This window comes from Leiobunum rupestre, chromosome 4 (genome assembly GCF_980474605.1).
Source record: "Leiobunum rupestre chromosome 4, qqLeiRupe1.1.hap1, whole genome shotgun sequence".
In the NCBI taxonomy this organism is placed as follows: Eukaryota; Metazoa; Arthropoda; class Arachnida; order Opiliones; family Sclerosomatidae; genus Leiobunum; species Leiobunum rupestre.
The window spans coordinates 49,648,838-49,670,235 of NC_143387.1; the positions used below are offsets into that span (position 1 = coordinate 49,648,838).

The following is a 21,398-nucleotide window of genomic DNA, read 5'->3' on the forward strand; positions in this document are numbered from 1 at the left end:
TTGCCACCTTCGTTTCGGAATATTTGCATAATATTTAAAGCATTATCCCTCGCCAGTGTTCCTTCTTTTCGCCTGGTGTCTCTATGGCCAGGCCGCATTTTGACGCCTCTAATTAGCGTCTTCTCGGGGGAACCCTTTCGAAACCCTCCCGATTTCCCCGGCGGTTTAAAAACGACAAGCTTGTCGGACTCGCCACAGCGACATCTATTAGCGGGAGAAAATTGATCCGCCTGCAAATTTATATTGGCCTTCGGCGTCGCCTTAGCTTAATTTTCCCTTTAGATTATCAGGGTCAATATTTCGAAAGTTGATGTTACGTTCCCGGTACTACGAGTTTACTCGAGCAGTTTCGAGTTGTTTATTCCATTGGGACGCTGCAGTTTACCGTTACAAACACTTTGTAATTATCTATCGCTATCCGTTCCGTCGCCATTCTGAACGCTTTTTCATGAAATTCCCACTTTCGGAAGTTCAAATTTGACTCCACGCGGAATACCTATGGGATGTTAGATAACGTAGCAAAACACCACACGATCATGCTATGCAAATTATCACTGTACCACCACGGAAATCGTAATTATGATGGCCGACCTAAACTCCTAACCATGGTAACGAAAACGGGGCACACCCACAAGTGTGCCGAACTAAACTCCCAACAATGGTAACGAAAACGGGGCACACCCACAAGTGTGCCGAACTAATCTCCTAACCATGGTAACGAAAACGGGGCACACCCACAAGTGTGCCGAACTAAACTCCTAACCATGGTAACGAAAACGGGGCACACCCACAAGTGTGCCGAACTAATCTCCTAACCATGGTAACGAAAACGGGGCACACCCACAAGTGTGCCGAACTAAACTCCTAACCATGGTAACGAAAATGGGGCAGACCCACAAGTGTGCCGAACTAATCTCCTAACCATGGTAACGAAAACGGGGCACACCCACAAGTGTGCCGAACTAAACTCCCAACAATGGTAACGAAAACGGGGCACACCCACAAGTGTGCCGAACTAATCTCCTAACCATGGTAACGAAAACGGGGCACACAAGTGCTCATACCAATACATATCGCAATTGCTGGTTGGTCTATATTTGGACATTATTAAGTGCACCGCAAGGTAGGTCAAACCTTATAGTGTGTTACCATATGTAACATAATTACTCATAAGTATGACTCTGTATAATATTTCCATTGAAAAAAATTCCATGAGACCTTGTTTCACGCGGAACATACATTGAGCGGACCCATAAATGAAAAAATGCTTATAATCCTTGCGCTATTAAAATGGTTACCATGGAAATGAAATCATGTGATCGCGAGGCACGAACTAAACTTGACATGGGCAAAGCCAGATATGCGCGAGGAATTCTCACTAACTTCCGTTTCCCATCAGTAAAGTTGATGATGCATATTTCGTCACGGAGTTGTAAGTGACGTAATTTACGTGAACAAGGTTTCATTAACGAAAATGCTTTTATGGCATACTTATGAGTGATTATGTTACATATCAAACTTCAAAACAAGGATTGCTATACTGGAAATCAATGTTACCGGACACAACTAAAGCGGTCGACATTTAACATTAATTATCTGATCAATAGGTGGCCTTAGTCCTATTTAAAAAGGAGGAATTTTTAAATAAGATTACCGAAGGATATCTAATCGTTAATTCTTAGTTGTAAAAGCATTTAAAATAGGGTTTGCCACGATCTTTTTATTACGAATGACGGTAGTTGAGGTACTTTAAATTCAATTTTTAAGTGGGAAAATGTTTTTATGAAAATACTCATTTTTTACAAGGCATTTCAAGATCTTACTTCATATTAGTGGCAGACAATAGATTTAGCTAACTCATATCTAATAATATTTCACATATAACACTTTATTTGACCTTTGGTCGAAGGTAAAAGCGATTTCGAGTATAAAGGTGAAAATGTAAAGTTTTAGCTTCGAAACCGTTTTAAATTCCAAAGTTTATTGATTAACTAAGCTTTCCCTTAAATATCGGTATGTATAATTCGCGACCGAAATCTATCTCTACGCCCTCTTTCGGTGTCGGAGCGTTAAGACCTTAGGGCTACAACAGACGCTACAGAAGTATTGGTACCTAGCGGGAGAGCGAGGCTTTGACGCCATCTAGGCAATTAGGAAGCTTATACGAAACTCCAACCTTGTTTATGGAACTTCCTTTCCTAGTTGTTTGACTTACACTAACGTACTTAATGTCTGCACCAATCAATTTCGTAATTTAGTAGAACGTTATTCCACTCTTGGCTAATAGACAAGTTCCTTTCAAACAACGTGGGCAGGCCGCGAGCGCGTCATCTTTTCAAATTACAATTTCTCGTTGACGTAACGACACTCGCGACAACAATTTTAAGCCTCGTTGTTGTCGAAAGCTGTTGGCCCGGCGGCTCAGCTTCCCGAAATATTTTCTTAGTTCGGTACTTATATCGCGTATCGAATATCGCGACCCTTTTAGAGCGCTCGCCGGCGTCTACTCCGTTCGTAGTGACGCGCTTTTAGGCCAATATCCGAAATTAGAAAATTTATCGTTTTCGTGGCTCGTTTAAGGCAAAGGGGCGTCGGAGTCGGTGGCGTCCAAAAGTCCCAGCGAGATGCCAGCCAGGAAGGGGGTGGCAGGTAGGTCTCTCTTTCCTCGTTAAGAAGAGAGGGAAGATGTAGAGATTCTCCTCTGGCGTCCATCAGCGGATGAAATAGACTCCTCTCGAGCTTCTAGGAATGCGGTTAACAGATGTTCGCCTTCACGACGGCCGCTTTAGTAAACAGAACTAACTTCCTTCCCCTCCCCCCGAGCCACTGTCGCTGCTAAAAGTAGCATCCCTGAAATGGAAGTGTATCAAATATTTCTTAGCTTAATGGGAATATAATTACCAACGAGAGCTAACTGCAAAATGTGCCCGTTTTCGCCAAAGCCAAATATTATATAGAAATCTGTACGCTAGTTTCGAATTCAGAGGGCTTTCTCATTGACGGTTTCGTATCGAAGCGCTCACCCATTTCCGAAAAATCTGCCTCCATTGGTTGCTGTAGGTCGTTATCTATAGTTGGTTACCATAGTGACAATGTTTTCGGAGTTAACGGTAATTAGTTAGTAGGGAGCTGTTGGCTCGCGTGGCATGATGGGTTTGCCACCACCCTCCTACGCGTTGTAATCCGGCCACCTGTTTAAAGGCCTTAAAAGTCACTAGATGACTTGGGCCTAAGGTGGTGCCTTGGGTATTGTTCCATATTGTCACTTTGGGGACGTCATCGCAAGAAGAAAATCTCCCCCTAGCGAGACGCTGTCAAAGGCTACGTTAGCAAGCGGACGCAAAACGGCAACGAAGCCCGTAGTGCAGTCCGTTTTGTGAATAGCTCCCAGTAAAACTTTTGCATGTGAAGAATACGAAGTGTCACACTTATGTAAAAATACTATATACTTATGGTATTATTATTGGGTAAACGCTATTGACTACGCGCGAGGCAGTGAATTCGAATTTAGAGTACGAGTTTTATATTATCTTTGCTGCAGCGATCATTTAAAGGCCTAGGTTTTCTTCTGCCTGTTACCCTTTAAATTTACTTTCCTTCCAAACAAATATCCTGGTGGTAGGCCAACAGCAGAACACGTTAACCTACCACCAGGGTATTTGTTTGGAAGGAAAGTAAATTTAAAGGGTGACAGGCAGAAGAAAACCTATGCTTTTAACTTCCTATACCGTATTGAAAATTTATTTTTAGTCAATACTTGTTATTTATATTCGGACCTCAATATATTTAGTTAAATGATGAACTATCCGCGGACATCATGATCTAGTTTTACCCTGGCATAAGAGGGGGCAGAACGTGAGGGGGGTTGCAGGAGCAACTTTTAAATATCAAGATAGTCATTCCCCATAAACATAAATAAATGCATTTTTGGCTTGGACTAGATATACTTTTACCTGAGAATATGGGACTGCAGAGATTTTAAACCTCACCTTCGCGTACTTTGTCGCGAAAGGCATTCGGGAGGTCCAAAGCAAAGCTATTAAATTTCAATAATATTTGCGACAGTTTAAAATGAGGTGCACTTTTAAGAATAGTCTACACCTATTAAAATCCTGGCGCCTAGAACTTTCTTTTCGAAGTACGTATAGAGTAGTATCACCTCGTAGCTTTGGCCATGGCCGCCATTTTAGGCACGTTTTTTTCTCTATAGGAAAAAGCATGGGTGACGTTGCGTGATGTAGCACTGACACTACTCTATAGTCAGAACCGTCCGTTGAGTAGGGCGAGCGGGGCAGTGGCCCAGGGCGCCAAAGTTTTAGGGGCCCAAAATCAAAGATTTTCATTTAAATTGGATATTGAAAAATTAAAAATTTCTACCTAAGGTGCTGAGGGCGCTATTTTGTTTTTTTTTTGCCCAGGGCGCCATTTGGGCTAGGTACGGCTCTGTCTATGTAATACTATTTCATTACGTTTTAGACACCAGAATCTTGCCATTAGTAAAACGCCACCGAATCGTTCGAATTTCGGAACGAGGTACGAAAATGCATCTGTGACCCTTTAACGCGTATCGTGATAAGATGTTTACCTCCGATTTAATATCGAAAACGGATTACGTTACAGCTCATAATTTCCCGACATTGGTAGCGCGTGACGTCCTTGGCTCGTTGATTTCGCATTAACTCTTTTTCGATCGCGTTGTTCTAAATATTCTAGGGTGAAAATAATCCCAAGGACTATCCCTCCTCGATATTTCCCCCATTTTTACCCCGTCACTAGTCTCGCGTCCTACGCCCCGAATATCTATAAAAAGGATCGAAAGAAAACTCTTCGTTTTGTCTCCGAATCACTGGAGAACGGGCCCCGATTCCGCTATCCGCTTTCCAACGGCAGCGCCATCTCTCGAAGGACTCGGAGCCTTCTTCGCGGTATTTACAATCACAAATCTGGCCGGATTCTTTTTCGGCTGACTCGTCCCTTTTTTATAGCCCCCTCCGTGTCCTGGTTCCCCCGCTTGGCCCCTTCTTCCGATCCTCAATCGAAATCAAAAGAGGCTCTAGCCCCCGCCCCCGTTTCGAAACCCCGTACCGTATTTATCACGTCTAAAACAAGACACGAGCATTATGGGAGTCATCGCTCAATGTCTCCATCTGGTGTTTGCTTTCGGCAACTCGTAAATAAAGCGTACCCCGGGGACGCCAGTCGTACCCTTCGATTCTAAAATAAGCCCGCTAGACGTAAAAAAAGGGGTTGTGAAATAAATGAAAAAATATCCCGTATTCGAAACCTTACCCTCGTTCCGCTATACGACATTAAAGCACCCAGAATTCCTATAATAAACACTATATTCGTAGTTTTAGGGTAATGTTCGTTTCCCCTTGAATATTATCTTCTCCGCGACCCTCTTCCTTCGTAAGCGCCCCTTCCCTAATGTAGTGGATCGTAAAGACTTTTTTTGTATTGTTACAAATGGGGGTTGTTGTAGGGATTTTTTTTGGCGTTTTATAGTCAGGTACTTTTTACCTGTTCTATTCCAACCTTAATTCGGTGTTCTTTTCCGTCTATGGTAACGGGAACGTTACTAGCTTCTTTACTTTGGAATACTTTGCCGAAATGGTCGAGAGTTTGACTTAAGTGTATGGTAGAGTGGTTCGGAGTCGGATGACATGGTCGTTTGGAAACGAGCCCAATTTCGCCGCGAAAATCGCCACTTTGTAAAGCCGTAATCACGAAGAGGAGATAGTAAAATACAATGGTATCAGTTTACGCCACCGCGATAAGAAAGGAAATGGTAATTTAGGTCTATTGTTTAGCGATACGTTTGGTCGTAATTAGTTTAAACGTAGACGACGGGAACTTTGGTTTTTACGAAGCTCCGGAATTCGGCGTTTAATAATTAGGATGGGGCTCCTCCCAGTCAAACGAGGACATCACGCTCAAAGTTGGCGAGAAAAAGTTGCAAATTATTCCGTACTTGTCGGCATTTGGTCCGCTCCTCTAGATGCGTAATAATAAGGAGTCTTTTCACCCTTTGACAATGCCATCCATTGTCCGTATGCCCTCTCATTGTTTAAGAATGACGATTTTGTCTGGTTACAATAGAATCGAGGTCTACCGGCTTTTATGAGAGCGGACGATTTGAAAGACGACATTCTTTGTCAACTTTCGGGTTTAATTGCCTTACGCCCGGAGAAAGTTTTCTTGCGTTTCTCGTTTTGAATTTCATCGTGACAGTTTGAATTGTAGCCGACGATTTGTCAACCACGTTTTTACACTCTTTTATAATTTCTAGGGTCAAGGTTATTATTGTTTAGTAGACAAATATTATTTTAAATAATTGTTTCGTTGATTTTAAAAATTAATATTGTAAAACGCTTATTATCTTTCAGGCGATAGAGCAGTCTACAATGGCGTAGACAAAGGGGGTTGAACTCCTCCCCCGTTTCGTTAACTAAATTGGTAGGCGGGGCTAATGGCGTAGTCCCGTAATCCCACGCGTCTGGTTGTCATACTTCCGCCACGGCTGTCCCGTACCTATCACTCCGTTGGCGTGGCCTTGACACATCTCACCCCTGATCAATCAGTTGGACGAGCGGACTGAATTGTCCCACAAGTTGTAATCTCTGAATTTAAAAACATATTAACACCCCCCTTAAACTTTTAATAGTCTGCCCCCCCCCCTTGATGAATTTCTATAGAAAGAGATTTCTCTGTTTATTCCCCTAAAACCAACGCATAGAATAACAAATTAAACATTTACCATGTTGATTTGCGGTTTAATTAAGTAGATATAGTGTTTCTATTTTAAATACTTAAGGAGATGGTATATTTTATACGCGATAATACATTACAGCAAATGAAATCCTGGTACTCGGACTATCACTTCGTTGGCGGCGAAAAAGGGGGTTCTAGGGTACATTGTACCCTCATAGATTTCAGGTGGGGGTACAATCAATGTATTTGTACCCCCCAAATTGCCCATCCAAAAATTTCATAAATCACGTAAATAATAATTATACTATACATAATATATTCATATAATTATTTAAACAAAGAAAATTATTTAATTAAATACTGAATTAGACTCGCTATTTGCTCTATTGTCATGAAAATCACTAGCAAATATTTCACACAAATATATAATTTTCTTCGGGCTGCTCCGGATTTGAACTTTACTTTTTTACCCCACCAAATATTTTTCATTCCATCGCCAAAGCTATAACTTAAAGAAGGCAAAGGTCGTACCCTCTGGGTAAACGGTAATTGCGTGAATAAAAATTGGTATTTCTAACGGCAGTGTAGAAATTTAATAAATTCCACTTTTAAATAAATCTCCTTTCTCGTTATAAATTAACGCTTTGGAAAAAGCGAATATCCGAACATATGACAAAAGCAATTACGGCGTTGAAAGAAATCTTAGATATACGGATCTCTTCCTTTGAAATTTAATTTTAAATCGACCAAAAGGAAAGAGAGTGAGCCTCACTTTTCAATTTTCCAAACGTAGTCATCATTTTCCTTTTTTCGTTCATTTTATTAACTATTTTAAAAAATGGGATTTTTCGTATATTTCGAAGATAATTTCTTCGCGGGGCTCGCAATTATTATTCCTGAGAGTCATTTTTTCTCAGAGCTCTCTTTGCCAAAATTGAATTGCTGTGTTTTTTTTTCTTCGAAATTCTTTTATCTTGTAAGTAAAACGTTGGGCCTCCGAACTGGCCCCGCTGTTTGCCTTAAAATGTGGCACTTTTTTAGCCCCCCTTTCGCCTGGAATGCCGCCGAGAGAGAGAACCAACTGGACCCGTCCCTTCCTCCGGCCCTTTACAGAAATTCTAGGAGTGGGTGGATTGATTAATTACGTTATATTTCCATGGCTTTCAAAGCGAAAAATACCGACAAAGAAACTTCGCATTTGTATTCGTATCCTACTATAATGTAACCGCGAACGATTCGAACAAAACGGAACAAGTTGAACACTTCCCGATGTCCAGATTCACACTGTTCCGTTACCATTTTTAACTTATTATTATTAATAGGTCTTTTCATAAATTCGATACGACTGGCTAAATTGTTCTTGAGATAGCGCAGTGAAGCCTATGAACGAATTCATTAGCTCTCTTTAGTGGGAGAGCTGGGGAAGTATTGTAGAAGTGGGGAAAACAGTAAACCAGAAAGCCACGTTATTTTATGAAAATGACAATTGTTATTATTTATTTATTATTAATTAATTATTATTTATTACATTAATAATGATTAATTACTAATTTATTTTTTATTAGACTTGGATTAATTAATTATTATTTATTACATTAATAATGATTAATTACTAATTTATTTTTTATTAGACTTGGATTAATTAATTGTTATTTATTATATTAATAATGTATTAGAAATGGATTAATTAATTATTATTTATTATATTAATAATGTATTAGAATTGGATTAATTAATTATTATTTATTATATTAATAATTTATTAGAATTGGATTAATTAATTATTATTTATTATATTAATAATTTATTAGAATTGGATTAATTAATTATTATTTATTATATTAATAATTTATTAGAATTGGATTAATTAATTATTATTTATTATATTAATAATTTATTAAACTTGGATTAATTATTATTTATTAGACTTGGATTAATTATTATTTATTAGACTTGGATTAATTAATTATTATTTATTATATTAATAATTTATTAAACTTGGATTAATTATTATTTATTAGACTTGGATTAATTATTATTTATTAGACTTGGATTAATTAATTATTATTTATTATATTAATAATTTATTAAACTTGGATTAATTATTATTTATTAGACTTGGATTAATTATTATTTATTAGACTTGGATTAATTATTATTTATTAGACTTGGATTAATTAATTATTATTTATTATATTAATAATTTATTAAACTTGGATTAATTATTATTTATTAGACTTGGATTAATTATTATTTATTAGACTTGGATTAATTATTATTTATTAGACTTGGATTAATTATTATTTATTAGACATGGATTAATTATTATTTATTAGACTAGGATTAATTATTATTTATTAGACTTGGATTATTTATTATTATATTAATAATTTATAATTTATTAGACTTGGATTAATTAATTATTATTTCTTGAAATACTAATTTATTATTTATTAGACTCGGATTAATTAATTATTATTTATTAGACTCGGATTAATTAATTATTATTTATTATATTAATAATTTATTATTTATTAGACTCGGATTAATTAATTATTATTTCTTGAAATACTAATTTATTATTTATTAGACTCGGATTAATTAATTATTATTTATTATATTAATAATTTATTATTTATTAGACTCGGATTAATTAATTATTATTTATTATATTAATAATTTATTATTCCAAGCTAGAGATATCAGGCTTATATTGCGCCCGCAAATCTTTCCAATATCGGACACCGTGGCGCTACTATCACTCAATCTAGATTTCGGGTCCAGTAGAGTAAATGTCCAATCTTATATTGTACTGTTACTTCTACGCTAAGCGTAAATGCATTCAATTCGACATTAAGTTGAGGATCAGGCTAAAAATAATAAACGTTTAATTTCTTTTGAAAGGTGTACTGAGCGCATTGATACCAGTGTTGTATGTGGCCGGAAACATGGCTGAATTGGTGGAGCAGCTGACCTCAACGTATCGGCTATTGATGGTCGTTTTTATGGACGCCTGGTACATTCACGACTGGGCGTATTGGCTTCAGGTAAAAACACGTTTTAGTTTGCTAAAAACATCATCCTCCCCATAATTGGACATATCATTAATGCTCGAAATTTGTTCTCGTACTCATTAGTTGCTAATTTAGCAACGATTTTTTTTAAGCTGCTGGTATAGAGTAATTTAACTTCGTAGTTTTGACTATGGCCACCATTTTGTGCGGGTTTTTTTTCTCTAAGCGAAAAAGCATGGAGAACGTCGTGTCACGTCAGACTGAAATCACTGAATATTCTCTTATCTTCGCTTTACTTTTTGAGAAAAATCGAGTACGCGTTAATGTTTTAAACAAATCTCTTTTTCCGCAAAACTGCCTCCATCTGTCGGTGGCTCGCGAAATCGTAATAATTTTTTTTCCGCGCAAAGATTTCCAAACTGGCGATTCAATTTACCACCCCTTCCCCCGTCGGAAGAAAAGCCACGTACGTAATCTTGACCCTGACGGCGCGTTCTGGAACGTGGTGGTAAAGGCCGGAAATGAAGTTGAGGCGCCATCTATCGGGGTTTTTTTTGAAAGTGCGCGCGATACAAAAATCTTTAAGTAATGAATTAGGGACGGAAATTCGGCCTTGTGAAATAGAATAAAAATCCTGACGAAAAATAAAAAATAGTAAAAGAATCTTTTTTTTTCTTTGCACTTCGTAAATAAAAGATAGTACAATGGGGAAACTGCCTCCCTTTATAGCTACGATGCTTTTACGAAACAATGAGTTTTTGGAAACAAATGATAAAACCCAGTTGAATTTTAACGATGCGCCTTGTTTTTAAATCTAACTTTTAACTGGATCGATGGTGTAACGTTTTTAAGACTCCCATTTAAATACGTGCTGTTGTGGAAATTATTTTAAGAGTGTATGAAGCAAGTGGCGACTCCTCTCCAGTTGCATTCGCTCGCACTAGATGTCGTTAGCGTATTAATAAAAACGAGTTGAGTAAGCATCAAAATCTAGGTTATAAAGGTGGGGCAAATTGGGAGCTTCTCGCGTTGATTGGCTATTCGGAAACACGTGATTATTAACTTATGGAACACGTGGTTTCGGGAAGCCAATACATCACGGACAGCTCGCATTTGATTTAAGTCCCCGGAAGGTGCTGCCACCTAGAAGCGCTTTTAGAAGCATTTTTGTAAACTTTTTTTGAAAGAGCCGCCACTTGCTTTAAACCAGGATATATAAAGCTTAGCTCAAGGTCAAAAACTTTAGTGTTGGTTGCACGAAATATTAGCTATGGATAATTAATAATTCATTAGAAAGAGCAAACATTTTATAGCAAGTACAGAAAATTTCATCAAAAACGGTTAAGCGGTCTTTCAATTATTATAAAAAGAAATCAAACCACCCTTTCATTGTATTATAAAAGTAGAAAAATAAATATCATAATATAACGGATGATCTTGAACTGTTTTAGTAAATGGTAAGTCTGTCAACAGGAAACACACGCTTAAGGGTTAATACAGAAATTACATTATTTTTTGGAAAAATCAGAAAACTTATTAAGGTTCAGAAATTTTGCCAAAAAAAGTAGAAATTTACATTAATAAATATTTATAATTAAAGATTTGGCTCTATTACTTCTGTAATATATAATAATATGAAACCAATTTTGTTTAAATATCAATCATGAAATTTGCAGCTTCTATGGCGATATATCTTATATTCTATGCAGTTAAAGTACTATAATTTAGTCATTAATTAATAACTTTTTAAAAAAGTATATTTTTCATAAACTTTATAGTGTCGCCATCTACCTCAAACATTATGAAATAGGAAGGTACCTCGGTTGGATTTCGCCCTTTTTTGCATATTTCCATGTAGGCAATATGTGAATGCGTCTATATTGCGATATATCTTATATTCGATGAAGAAACGACGTGGATATTTATAAAGGTCAATTTCACATACCTAAAATTGTACATTGAAATATTTGGTCCCAAACTACGCATTCTAAAATTAAAATATTTTTACTTTATTACTCACTCGAAGCACGTGATATATTTCTAGTGGTAATGGTCACGCGTGGTAAAATAACGGAATATCCGTAGATAATATTCGGTACCGGTGGTTACAAGAAGGAGAGTATACGGCTTTCGGAAATGGAGATGCCAAATAACTTTCAACTGAAAATCGAGGCACGTGTGTTCTCGAACATCGAAAAATACGAGGGGACAACGTGAGAAAATAAAGAGAGCCTGACCCTCCCAATATTTCCACCCCCCCCCCTTTATGGAAACGAAACAAGACGTCGCGTTCGACAACGAGTATGAACCCGTTCTAGTGACATACTTCGTAAAATACCGTGAAACCGGACCATCCGTAGAAATGTATCGCATGAGGTCTACCTGAGGCGTTATTATTTCTACGGTTCTAACCTAGTTGTAGAAGCCGAAATCCCCCGTGACCCCGGCACGGGGGATTTCGGGATGTGTAAAATGATACAGAAGGTTGATCTTGCTGTAGGTCTTCTCAGCCCCCTTTTTGGCAGAAAAGGTAGAAAGGTTAATAAAAGCCTCTCCTTCTTGGTATGGCTATGAAAAAGAAAACCTGCAACCATTGAAAGGAGAAACAAAGTTGGAAATGTCTCCAGTTTCGAAGCTCAGAAATTAAGCGTCGTACATTCTCCTTTGTCGCGGGGGGCGAACGGAGGGGATAATATTGTTTTCCGCAGCTGCCGCCATCTCTCCGCTGCCGGACGAAATTAATAAAGGATGTATCTTTTTAATCCGAGCAGATTTTGTGACGAATATATTCCTAGTGTAACGCTTAATTTAATAACTTGTTTCCTCTTGATGAGGCACGCGTGTTAGTGAAAGCATCCGGCGATTTGTTTATGCAAGCTCTCCCCAACTTTCTCTTAGTTTCTATATTAAAACGAAACAAATGTTTCATTCGTTTCTTTTTAAGGGTTAAATTAATATCTTTCTCTTCCGAATTTTTACAGACGTGTTTAGATTATATTGGGTTGGTTTTTAGGGCTGTCCGAGTACTCGAACATCATCGAGTACTCGGCCTTTTTTAATGTCGAGTACTCGAACTTGAACTCGACTCGCGAATAAGTAATTGGAGAATACTCGTCGATTACCGAGAACCGAAAAATTGCATATTCGGGTACCCGATTACTCGAATAAGCTACTCTCTAAACTCGTCGATAATTAGTTTTTTCTATCCTCGTTGCTTCAAAGTACACAGAGGGGTTTTTACAACTTTTTGGGGGGCAATAAACGGTACTTACAAAGTTTTAGAAACTGTGGTTCATTTAAATTAAAAGAATGTTTTTCAGCATTGAAAGTTACTTTATACTCCTTTTAAATTTAATTTCATAATTACTTGAATAAAAACAGCCCCTAATCAAGTACTCGATTACTCAACTCGACCTCAATATTACTCGACTCGATTACCCGATGAAAAAGAATTTGGTACTCGATACCCGACTCGATTGCCTGAAACCACTACTCGCACAGCCCTATTGGTTTTCGCTTTTTGCCTATTTATTGGACTGAAAAAATCACTTCCATTTTCGACGTGGTTGAAATATTACTGTTATCAAAAGTGACATAATTACCAAAAGTGTGTCAATCGGACCTATTTCTTAATGAATGTTACGAGCGAAATACAAGTTGGAAGGGGAGAAGGGAAAGTATGCCTTGGAGAGGGAAGGAAGTTAAAACCAACAAATAACTCCTCCTAGTGAGGAATGGAGGAACTAAGTAGCACTGGTTAAAGTTAGTGTATTTCTTTATTTTTCGTCGTTCTGTGGAGATGCTATCGCCATCTACCTACGATATAATACCATATACTAAAAAAGATCCAGAAAGGCGACAATATATAGTAATTTATGTGGTCGATTTCGAGTCGAGCATTCATTAAACCTTTAACATACGAAAGTAAAGGGATTGTCACACTTTTGGTAATTATGTCACTTTTGCTGTTATTTTATTTTTAATGATAGTCTGTTGCGCCAATGACCATATAAATCATTAAGAGACTAAGGACTGAGAGCTCTCCACGAACTGTTTGTAGTTTTTGGGAGTGTCAGGTGACGGTGCTTGAGAAATTGGTGGATCTTAAAATTAATTTTGCGCGCGAAAATACGCGCCCTGTTAGGGTATAAAAGCAGATATATATGCCTGCAGTACCTCACAATGTAAAGGTACTGTCACGCGCAAAAAAAAACGTAATTTTGAAATCGGTCAATAGCTACCTATAATCTAATTTATAGCCAAGGCTTAATGAAAATTGAAAAGATTTCAACAGTAAAAATAACGAGCAGGAAAATAAATTTTACTTTGGAAAAATAATGATAAATTAATCAATTGGAACATTAAATTGGCTATAGTAAACTTTCGCTTCGTTTCTGAAGATAGTTACGTTCGAATTCATCACCATCACTAAATCACTCTGTAATAGTGTTGTAAGTCGGAAAATTTTATTTCCATGATTAGTCTAATATACAGGGTGTTAACTAAAAAACGATACAGAGCTAATTACTCAAAATGTGTTTTATGTAAGAATTTGAAATTTGCAGGTTTATATAGAGGGTGCAGGGGGACAAATGACAATGGAAATTTCAATGACCTTGAACCAGGTCTTCAAGGTCATTCAAATTTTACCTCGAGAACCGTTAGGATTAGAAAAATGGTTCCAATTGGAAATGTATTCTACGTTTAATTTTAAGTCTAACCAGCTTTGACCCGATCTAATTTGACCAATGGGAAGCCGAGAAATGTTAGACCAAACAAAATAAGGTCGTGTGTGATATTCTAATCATGACACGACATTTAAGGGCTTATAAATCGAAAACTACCAGATTTAAAATAGTCGTGACACTCTAAACTGAGGGGGAGAGTTCGTAATGACCTTAATTAGTTCAAGGTCTTTCAATTTATTTCAACTACTAGTTAGATTATTTTGTGTTTAAAACATTTAAACTCAAAAAAGTTAATAAAAATACTTGGTACGTCTTAAATCAATTATTTAACGTTTATTTTGGAGTCATATTGGTTTATTTAGCGTTTATTTTGGAGTCATATTGGTTTATTTAGCGTTTATTTTGGAGTCATATTGGTTTATTTACCTCGGGTAAAAGGTAATTTGACTTAAAAACCTTGGCGGGCATTTTTCTAATTGGAACCATTCTCCTAATCCTAATGGTTCTCGAGATAAATTTTTTATGACCTTGAACTAATGTTTCAAGGTCATCATAAGCTACAAATTTCTAACTCCCCCACTCAGTTTAGAGTCTCACGACTATTTTGATCCGTTAGATCTGGTAGTTTTGAATATATAAGCCCTTAAATGTCGTGTCATGATTAGAATATCACACACGACCTTATGGTTTTTGGTCTTACATTGCTCGGCTTCCCATTGGTCAAATTAGATCGGGTCAAAGCTGGTTAGACTTAAAATTAAACGTAGAACACATTTCTAATTGGAACCATTCTTCTAATCCTAACGGTTCTCGAGGTAAAATTTGAATGACCTTGAAGACCTGGTTCAAGGTCATTGAAATTTCCATTGTCATTTGTCCCCCTGCACCCTCTATGTAACCTGCAAATCTCAAATTATTACATTAAACACATTTTGAGTAATTAGCTCTGTATCGTTTTTTAGTTAACACCCTGTATTGTTTGCAAATTTAAATAAAATGGAATTTTCGCCTCATTTTTTCGAATCTAAAAGTAAAACTAAACCTCTAGACTAGTTTAAACTGATTAACAATGTAACACTATTAATGTTTTGTAGTATGTTTACTGATATTAGACATTTTATTTCGATAAAAAGTTAAAAACATTAAAAACCCTTAAAAAGTAATTTATGTTTCAATTTTTTATTTTTCCGATTTGCGGAAAATCTTCCGCAATAGGCCTTTCTATAAAGTAACATTGGCCTTCTTGTTTCGATGTTGCTGCTGCGTCACGGGTGACGTATCGATGACGTTTTACTAAGAAAAACCCTGGACATAAGAGTAAATTCGACGAGGCACCCTGTTTTTAAGCATAAACGTAACTTCTACGTATTTCGTGACGAATGAGCTACATAAAAACAAGTTCAGCAAGTGTAGCTTATTTTATTGAAAGGCCTATTCAGAAAGTTTTCCGGAAAATTTTCCGCAATTTATATTTCCGGAAAATTAACAACACTAATCTGCAACATTTTATCACTAACAAAAAACGTAATTTCGATTTGACTAATCTGAAATTTGTTTCTTTGTTGAAACCGAATAGGTCAGCTTGACCATCCTGTGGGTACTGAGTGCCGGACTATTTGGCTACGCGCAGTACGGCGAAGGTCAACGAAGGACGATCCGGTCATCCAGCAACGTCAACGGAGCCAAGAGCCTCGAGTTGCCGGAAATGGAATCCTTGCACGTCACCGTTCCACCCGGAAAGTGAACTGAACTGAACCGAACTGTGGCTCACCGAGGGCAGTTCCATTACTGCACGCCTTTTGTATAAACGTCTGAGTGAAATTGAAATGATATATCATCGTTCTGGACGCGATGACAAGCTCAAGTGTTTTCTTTAAATTAAAGCTGATTTTTTTTTAAATAATTAGCGTGGATATGTATAATGTAAATTATATTTTAACCTTTTGCTCACGAAATTGAGATGAACTCAGGTATAACGATCGAAAACGTATTTATGATAGTTTGAAAAATCCGAATCGAAATTATGTAAATTAAAACCCGGTGTTTTTTCAAGCGCGAAAAAGGAATACAACGAATTTTATCATAACTACATATTTTACATATATTTCGTAATCACGCGATGTACTCGATTCCTAAACAAAATATTTGTACTTAATTTATAAAGATTAACACATCACTACCAGAAATTGTGTGTTTTTTTTAATTAAAAATGGCGGAGTATTCAACACTTTCGCACATAAGGCACTAGTCACGGCATTTGGCTACTAAAATAAATGCTCTGACTTTTAGAATTAATCGAAATCTGGGGGCTCACTAGTCAATTTGACTAGTGAAACATTTGGTGTTGGTCCATTTGATCGAAAAATATGTGATCGACAGTCGATCATTATACGTTGCAATTGATTGAAATTCAATTTGATCGAATCCCATTTGTCATTTGTTTCATAAGATCGAACCTTCAAATGATCGAATACTATTTGATCGAATTCAAAAGTATTTATAGTACCAGTTGGTATGTTTTTATTTTACCGAATGTCAATATGTGCAGAACGAATAATGATGGAATAATTCATTGCTTTAACTGTATTAAGCCACAAAGATGAAGAGATTTTTACTTTAAACACTATATGATGGAATTTTTTATGACATCGACGATAACGGCCCGTTGTTTTTGATATATATAAATAGGGTCAGGTTAGGTACAGAGTTCGTTTTTTTAATAATTCTTTCTATTAATTATGTCCGAGAGAATATTTTGTTTTCTACGTCACTGCGCTCAGGTTTTTTTCTGTATATTATTTTTCTTTAGTACAGTTTAAAGAAATAATTATTATTCATAGAGTCTACTGTATCTTATTCTGACTAGATGTTGCCTTTTCGATTTACTCCCAAAAACTAGTAGTTTTACCCTACAGTAGCTTTCGATCAAATTTCGTTCGATCAAATGCCATTCGATCAAATGCAATTCGATCAAATGAAAATTCGATCAAATGGGACCCGTTCGATCATTTGGGAATCGATCAAATAGACTCAAAACAAAAATTTACCCAAATATTTATAAATAATGGTGAATATAGCGTATCATAAATTCATCATTCATCAATCCCATTTTATTAAAAAAAATCAAGTTATAATAAACTCTTATTTTAATTCTGACGGGTAAAGCAAAATGTTGGCTGTCCTTCTTGTTTTATACCCCCATTGTTGCCCCCACTCACTAGTCAGGCCGACTACAAAAAAAAATATTCTTATGTCCAGTCCTGTTCAATACCGAGTTTAAAAGAAACTATTGAAAACGGTTTCGATGCTAGTACTAATCTTCATTGCATGCTTGAATTTTTTAATAAAGCCGGATTCACGACGACGAAGTATTAAAACATAAACTGCAGTCCAATGGGCCTTTTACCATGCTTGTAGTATCGTCCAATCACTTAATGTACCCGGGTTTGTCCTTCATGACTGCCCGCCGAACCGTCTTGGTCCTGCTCGCAACAAGAGAAGCCGGGCTAGAGCCCAGCTTGTGGCACTGACAAGGAGACGACCCGAGGTGTAACACACCGATTTTGTGGTAGACCTTCATGTAACTTGAAACACCCTAAAGGGAAATGTCTCCATAGGCAACCGTTTTGCCATGGCAACCAAAAATGTTTTTGACAACAAAAAATAGAAATTTTCCCATAGAAAATAACATGGAAATCTGACCAATATTAAGGGTACCCCCTGTAAAAAATTTTAATTTTTGAAAATGCTAAAAATAGAAAATAAAAATAAGAAAATAATGAAAAAGTTCGAAGTTGATTAAAATCTTTACAGGGGTACCCTTACATTTGGTCAGATTCCCATGTTATATTCAATAGGAAAATTTCCATTTTGTATTGTCAAAAACATTTTTGGTTGCCATGGCAAAACGGTTGCCTATGGAGACATTTCCCTTTAGGGTGTTTCAAGTTACATGAAGGTCTACCAAACCCCCGAGTTTGAACCAAATCGGTGCGTTACACCTCGGGTCGTCTCCTTGTGAGTGAAACTCAAATGGGTTATCCCTGAGTTCTTCGGTTTCCCCTTCCATAAAACCCTGTTGAGGTTAATGGTAATAGTGAGTGTAGGGAGCTGATCGCTCGCGTGGCATGAAGGGCTTGCCACCACCCTCCAACCCATATTGTAACCCGGCCACCTGAATAAATGGCTTTAAAAGTCGCTAGATGACTTGGGCCTTTATTATTATTATTATTATTATATTATTGATTATATTATTATTAAAATATGTAATCGCAACTATAGCATTTGTTTTGATTATTACCGGAAGATATTGTTCGCCTACAAGGAAAACCGGGCGATGGGGTTATCACAAATCGGTTAAAATATCAAAAGAAATCACTTGAAAATTACTGGAAATCAGCGAATATCGTTAGAAAATACGTAATCAGTGTACAAATATTTTATGAGTTAATACTACGGCTGTGCGAGTACTCGATCAGCATCAAGTACCCGACGATTTTTGAGGTCAGATGCTCGAACTCAAGTAAGAAAATTTTAAATACTCGTCGATTATCAAGTATAGGAAATTTGCCCTAATCGGGTACTCGAATACTCGAATAAGCCACCTGTAAAACTCTCCGATTTGTTTTTTCTGTACTCATCGTAATCATTCTGTACTCATCGTAGTAATTATATACTCATCGTAATCATTCTGTACTCATCGTAGTAATTCTGCACTCATCGTAATCATTCTGTACTCATAGTAATCATTCTGTACTCATCGTAATCATGTGTACTCATCGTAATCATGTGTACTCATCGTAATCATGTGTACTCATCGTAATCATTCTGTACTCATAGTAATCATTCTGTACTCATAGTAATCATTCTGTACTCATCGTAATCATTCTGTACTCATCGTAATCATTCTGTACTCATCGTAGTAATTCTGCACTCATCGTAATCATTCTGTACTCATCGTAATCATTCTATACTCATCGTAATCATTCTGTACTCATCGTAATCATGTGTACTCATCGTAATCATGTGTACTCATCGTAATCATGTGTACTCATCGTAATCATTCTGTACTCATAGTAATCATTCTGTACACATAGTATTCATTCTGTACTCATCGTAATCATTCTGTACTCATAGTAATCATTCTGTACTCATCGTAATAATGTGTACTCATTAATGATTACGCAATCGGTGTACAGGCAAATTCTTACTGGTTAGCCCCTCGGAAAATAGGGGGAAGTAAATGCAAACGAATATCCCTTTCAACAACCTTGAGTGATTGGCAGGCTGGATTCGTATAGAAGTTTTTTAGTTTTCGTTTCGCCTGAGTAATGTTCTTTAGTTTAGCGTTTGGTTAATTATTTTTATCTTTTTTCAACTTTTTAATTGTTACCTAACATTTAAGTAGTAACTAGTAGGCTATTTTAAGTTTTTCTGAATTACTCGACTACCCGAATAGAACTCGCTGATTGATCAAGTACCCGAATGGATTTTTCTAACTACTCGAGTAATCGAGTACCCGAACGGGTTTTTCTGATTACTTGACTACTCGAACAAGGAGTTTTTTTTAAATAGTCGAATACTCGTCAACAAGACTCGATCAAAATATTATCCGACTCGCCTACAGAATGAAAAGTTGATTAATACTCGAAACCCGCCCAGCCCTAGTGAATACCTCCTCAGAACAGGGTGATGGGCGCATATTGTCTGTTCAACCAAATACCTACGGGAGTACCAGCTTACATTAGTTCGTTCTTCTTCCAAGCGTTAATTAGCATCATCCTGTCAAAGATTAACGATAAATATGGTCAAGATGACTCGTAATCAAGAGACTAGTACAAGGAACTGTCGCTAGACTGCCATATAAAAGACGATGACGTTCCGTCAGAGCAAATTGTCACTTGATCTAATCTAATTTCCTTATTTACATTCGAGCAGAATGTCATTTTCCTCAACTAAAGCGCTTTGGAACATTACAGATAAACGCGACCAAAATGACGTATACGAAACCAAAGCGATCAGATAGTTGAAGAACGGACGCGAGGGCTGGAATCTGAATTCGTATCCGCGAGCGGCGAACGAACCATTTCAAAGTCGATATTTTGGGGGAAATCGTCAAATCTGGCAAAAGCCAATAAAAGTCCAAATATCCAACAAACAGGCGGTAACGGGAAGCGGAGATCTTAAACCCAATTAGGCGCGAATTTCGTACTCTTGTTTACCGGGCCGTAAGTCTCGCGAACCGCTCCAGTCCCAAACGCGCTAAGCCGTAATGAAATTACTGGCCAAAAATTAATCACACGGGCGCGATTCAAAAGCGATTCGCCCGGTACCGCTATTAATTAAAATTTTTGGTACTTTCCAACCAACGCGTCGTCGAACAAGATCGCGGCCGACGACTTTCCAAATAATATTCATATTTGAGACGCGAGAGGGCGGTATGTTTAATTCAAAATCTAATTTTTAGAATGATGGAAGGGGTGGAGGTAGAGGCGGATTAAGCCCTGAGGGTCCGTTTAAGCCTTTTATAAGCGCCACCTTCCAGAACGGCCGCTCTAATATTTTACAATTTGGAAATTTCCGCTACGCTTTCTCGGGCGTTAAGAATTTTCCCCTTAACAAGCTTTTAATCAAGGTATTGTACCTTTGTCCAGCACGCGCTGAGGGGGAATTCGGGAAAGTGGGCGGTGCGTCAGGGATTACGGCCGAAGCCGAGCCGCGTTTCAATAGACGCTACAGCTCCGACTAGGGGGCGAGGATGGCCAAAGCTTTGTGTAAATCCTTTCGGGCTTTTAAAGATTCGCGTCGAGCGAGTTCTAACATCTTTTGATTGAATGGCGACCCGCTATTGTTCTCGGGAAGACTTATTTACAAGGTATCAACAATGGAAGCCGCCTTATTGCCTTTATCCCCGTAAGCAGCGACTGCGACAGGACGGGAAGCGGTGACTTCGACGAATGTATTCCGGAAACGACAGGACTCGAAG

General features: G+C 37.3%; 1 protein-coding gene across 1 annotated transcript; it reads left to right on the forward strand.

The window, feature by feature from the left end:
• The first annotated feature begins 579 nt into the window (after positions 1-579).
• LOC149948108 (uncharacterized) lies at positions 580-16,565 on the forward strand. The gene is made up of 3 exons (XM_090172078.1): positions 580-1,123; positions 9,616-9,758; positions 15,990-16,565. The coding sequence occupies exons 1-3, from the start codon at positions 1,030-1,032 to the stop codon at positions 16,155-16,157; spliced, it is 405 nt and encodes a 134-aa protein (XP_090028204.1). The 5' UTR covers positions 580-1,029; the 3' UTR covers positions 16,158-16,565.
• The last annotated feature ends 4,833 nt before the right edge of the window (positions 16,566-21,398 follow it).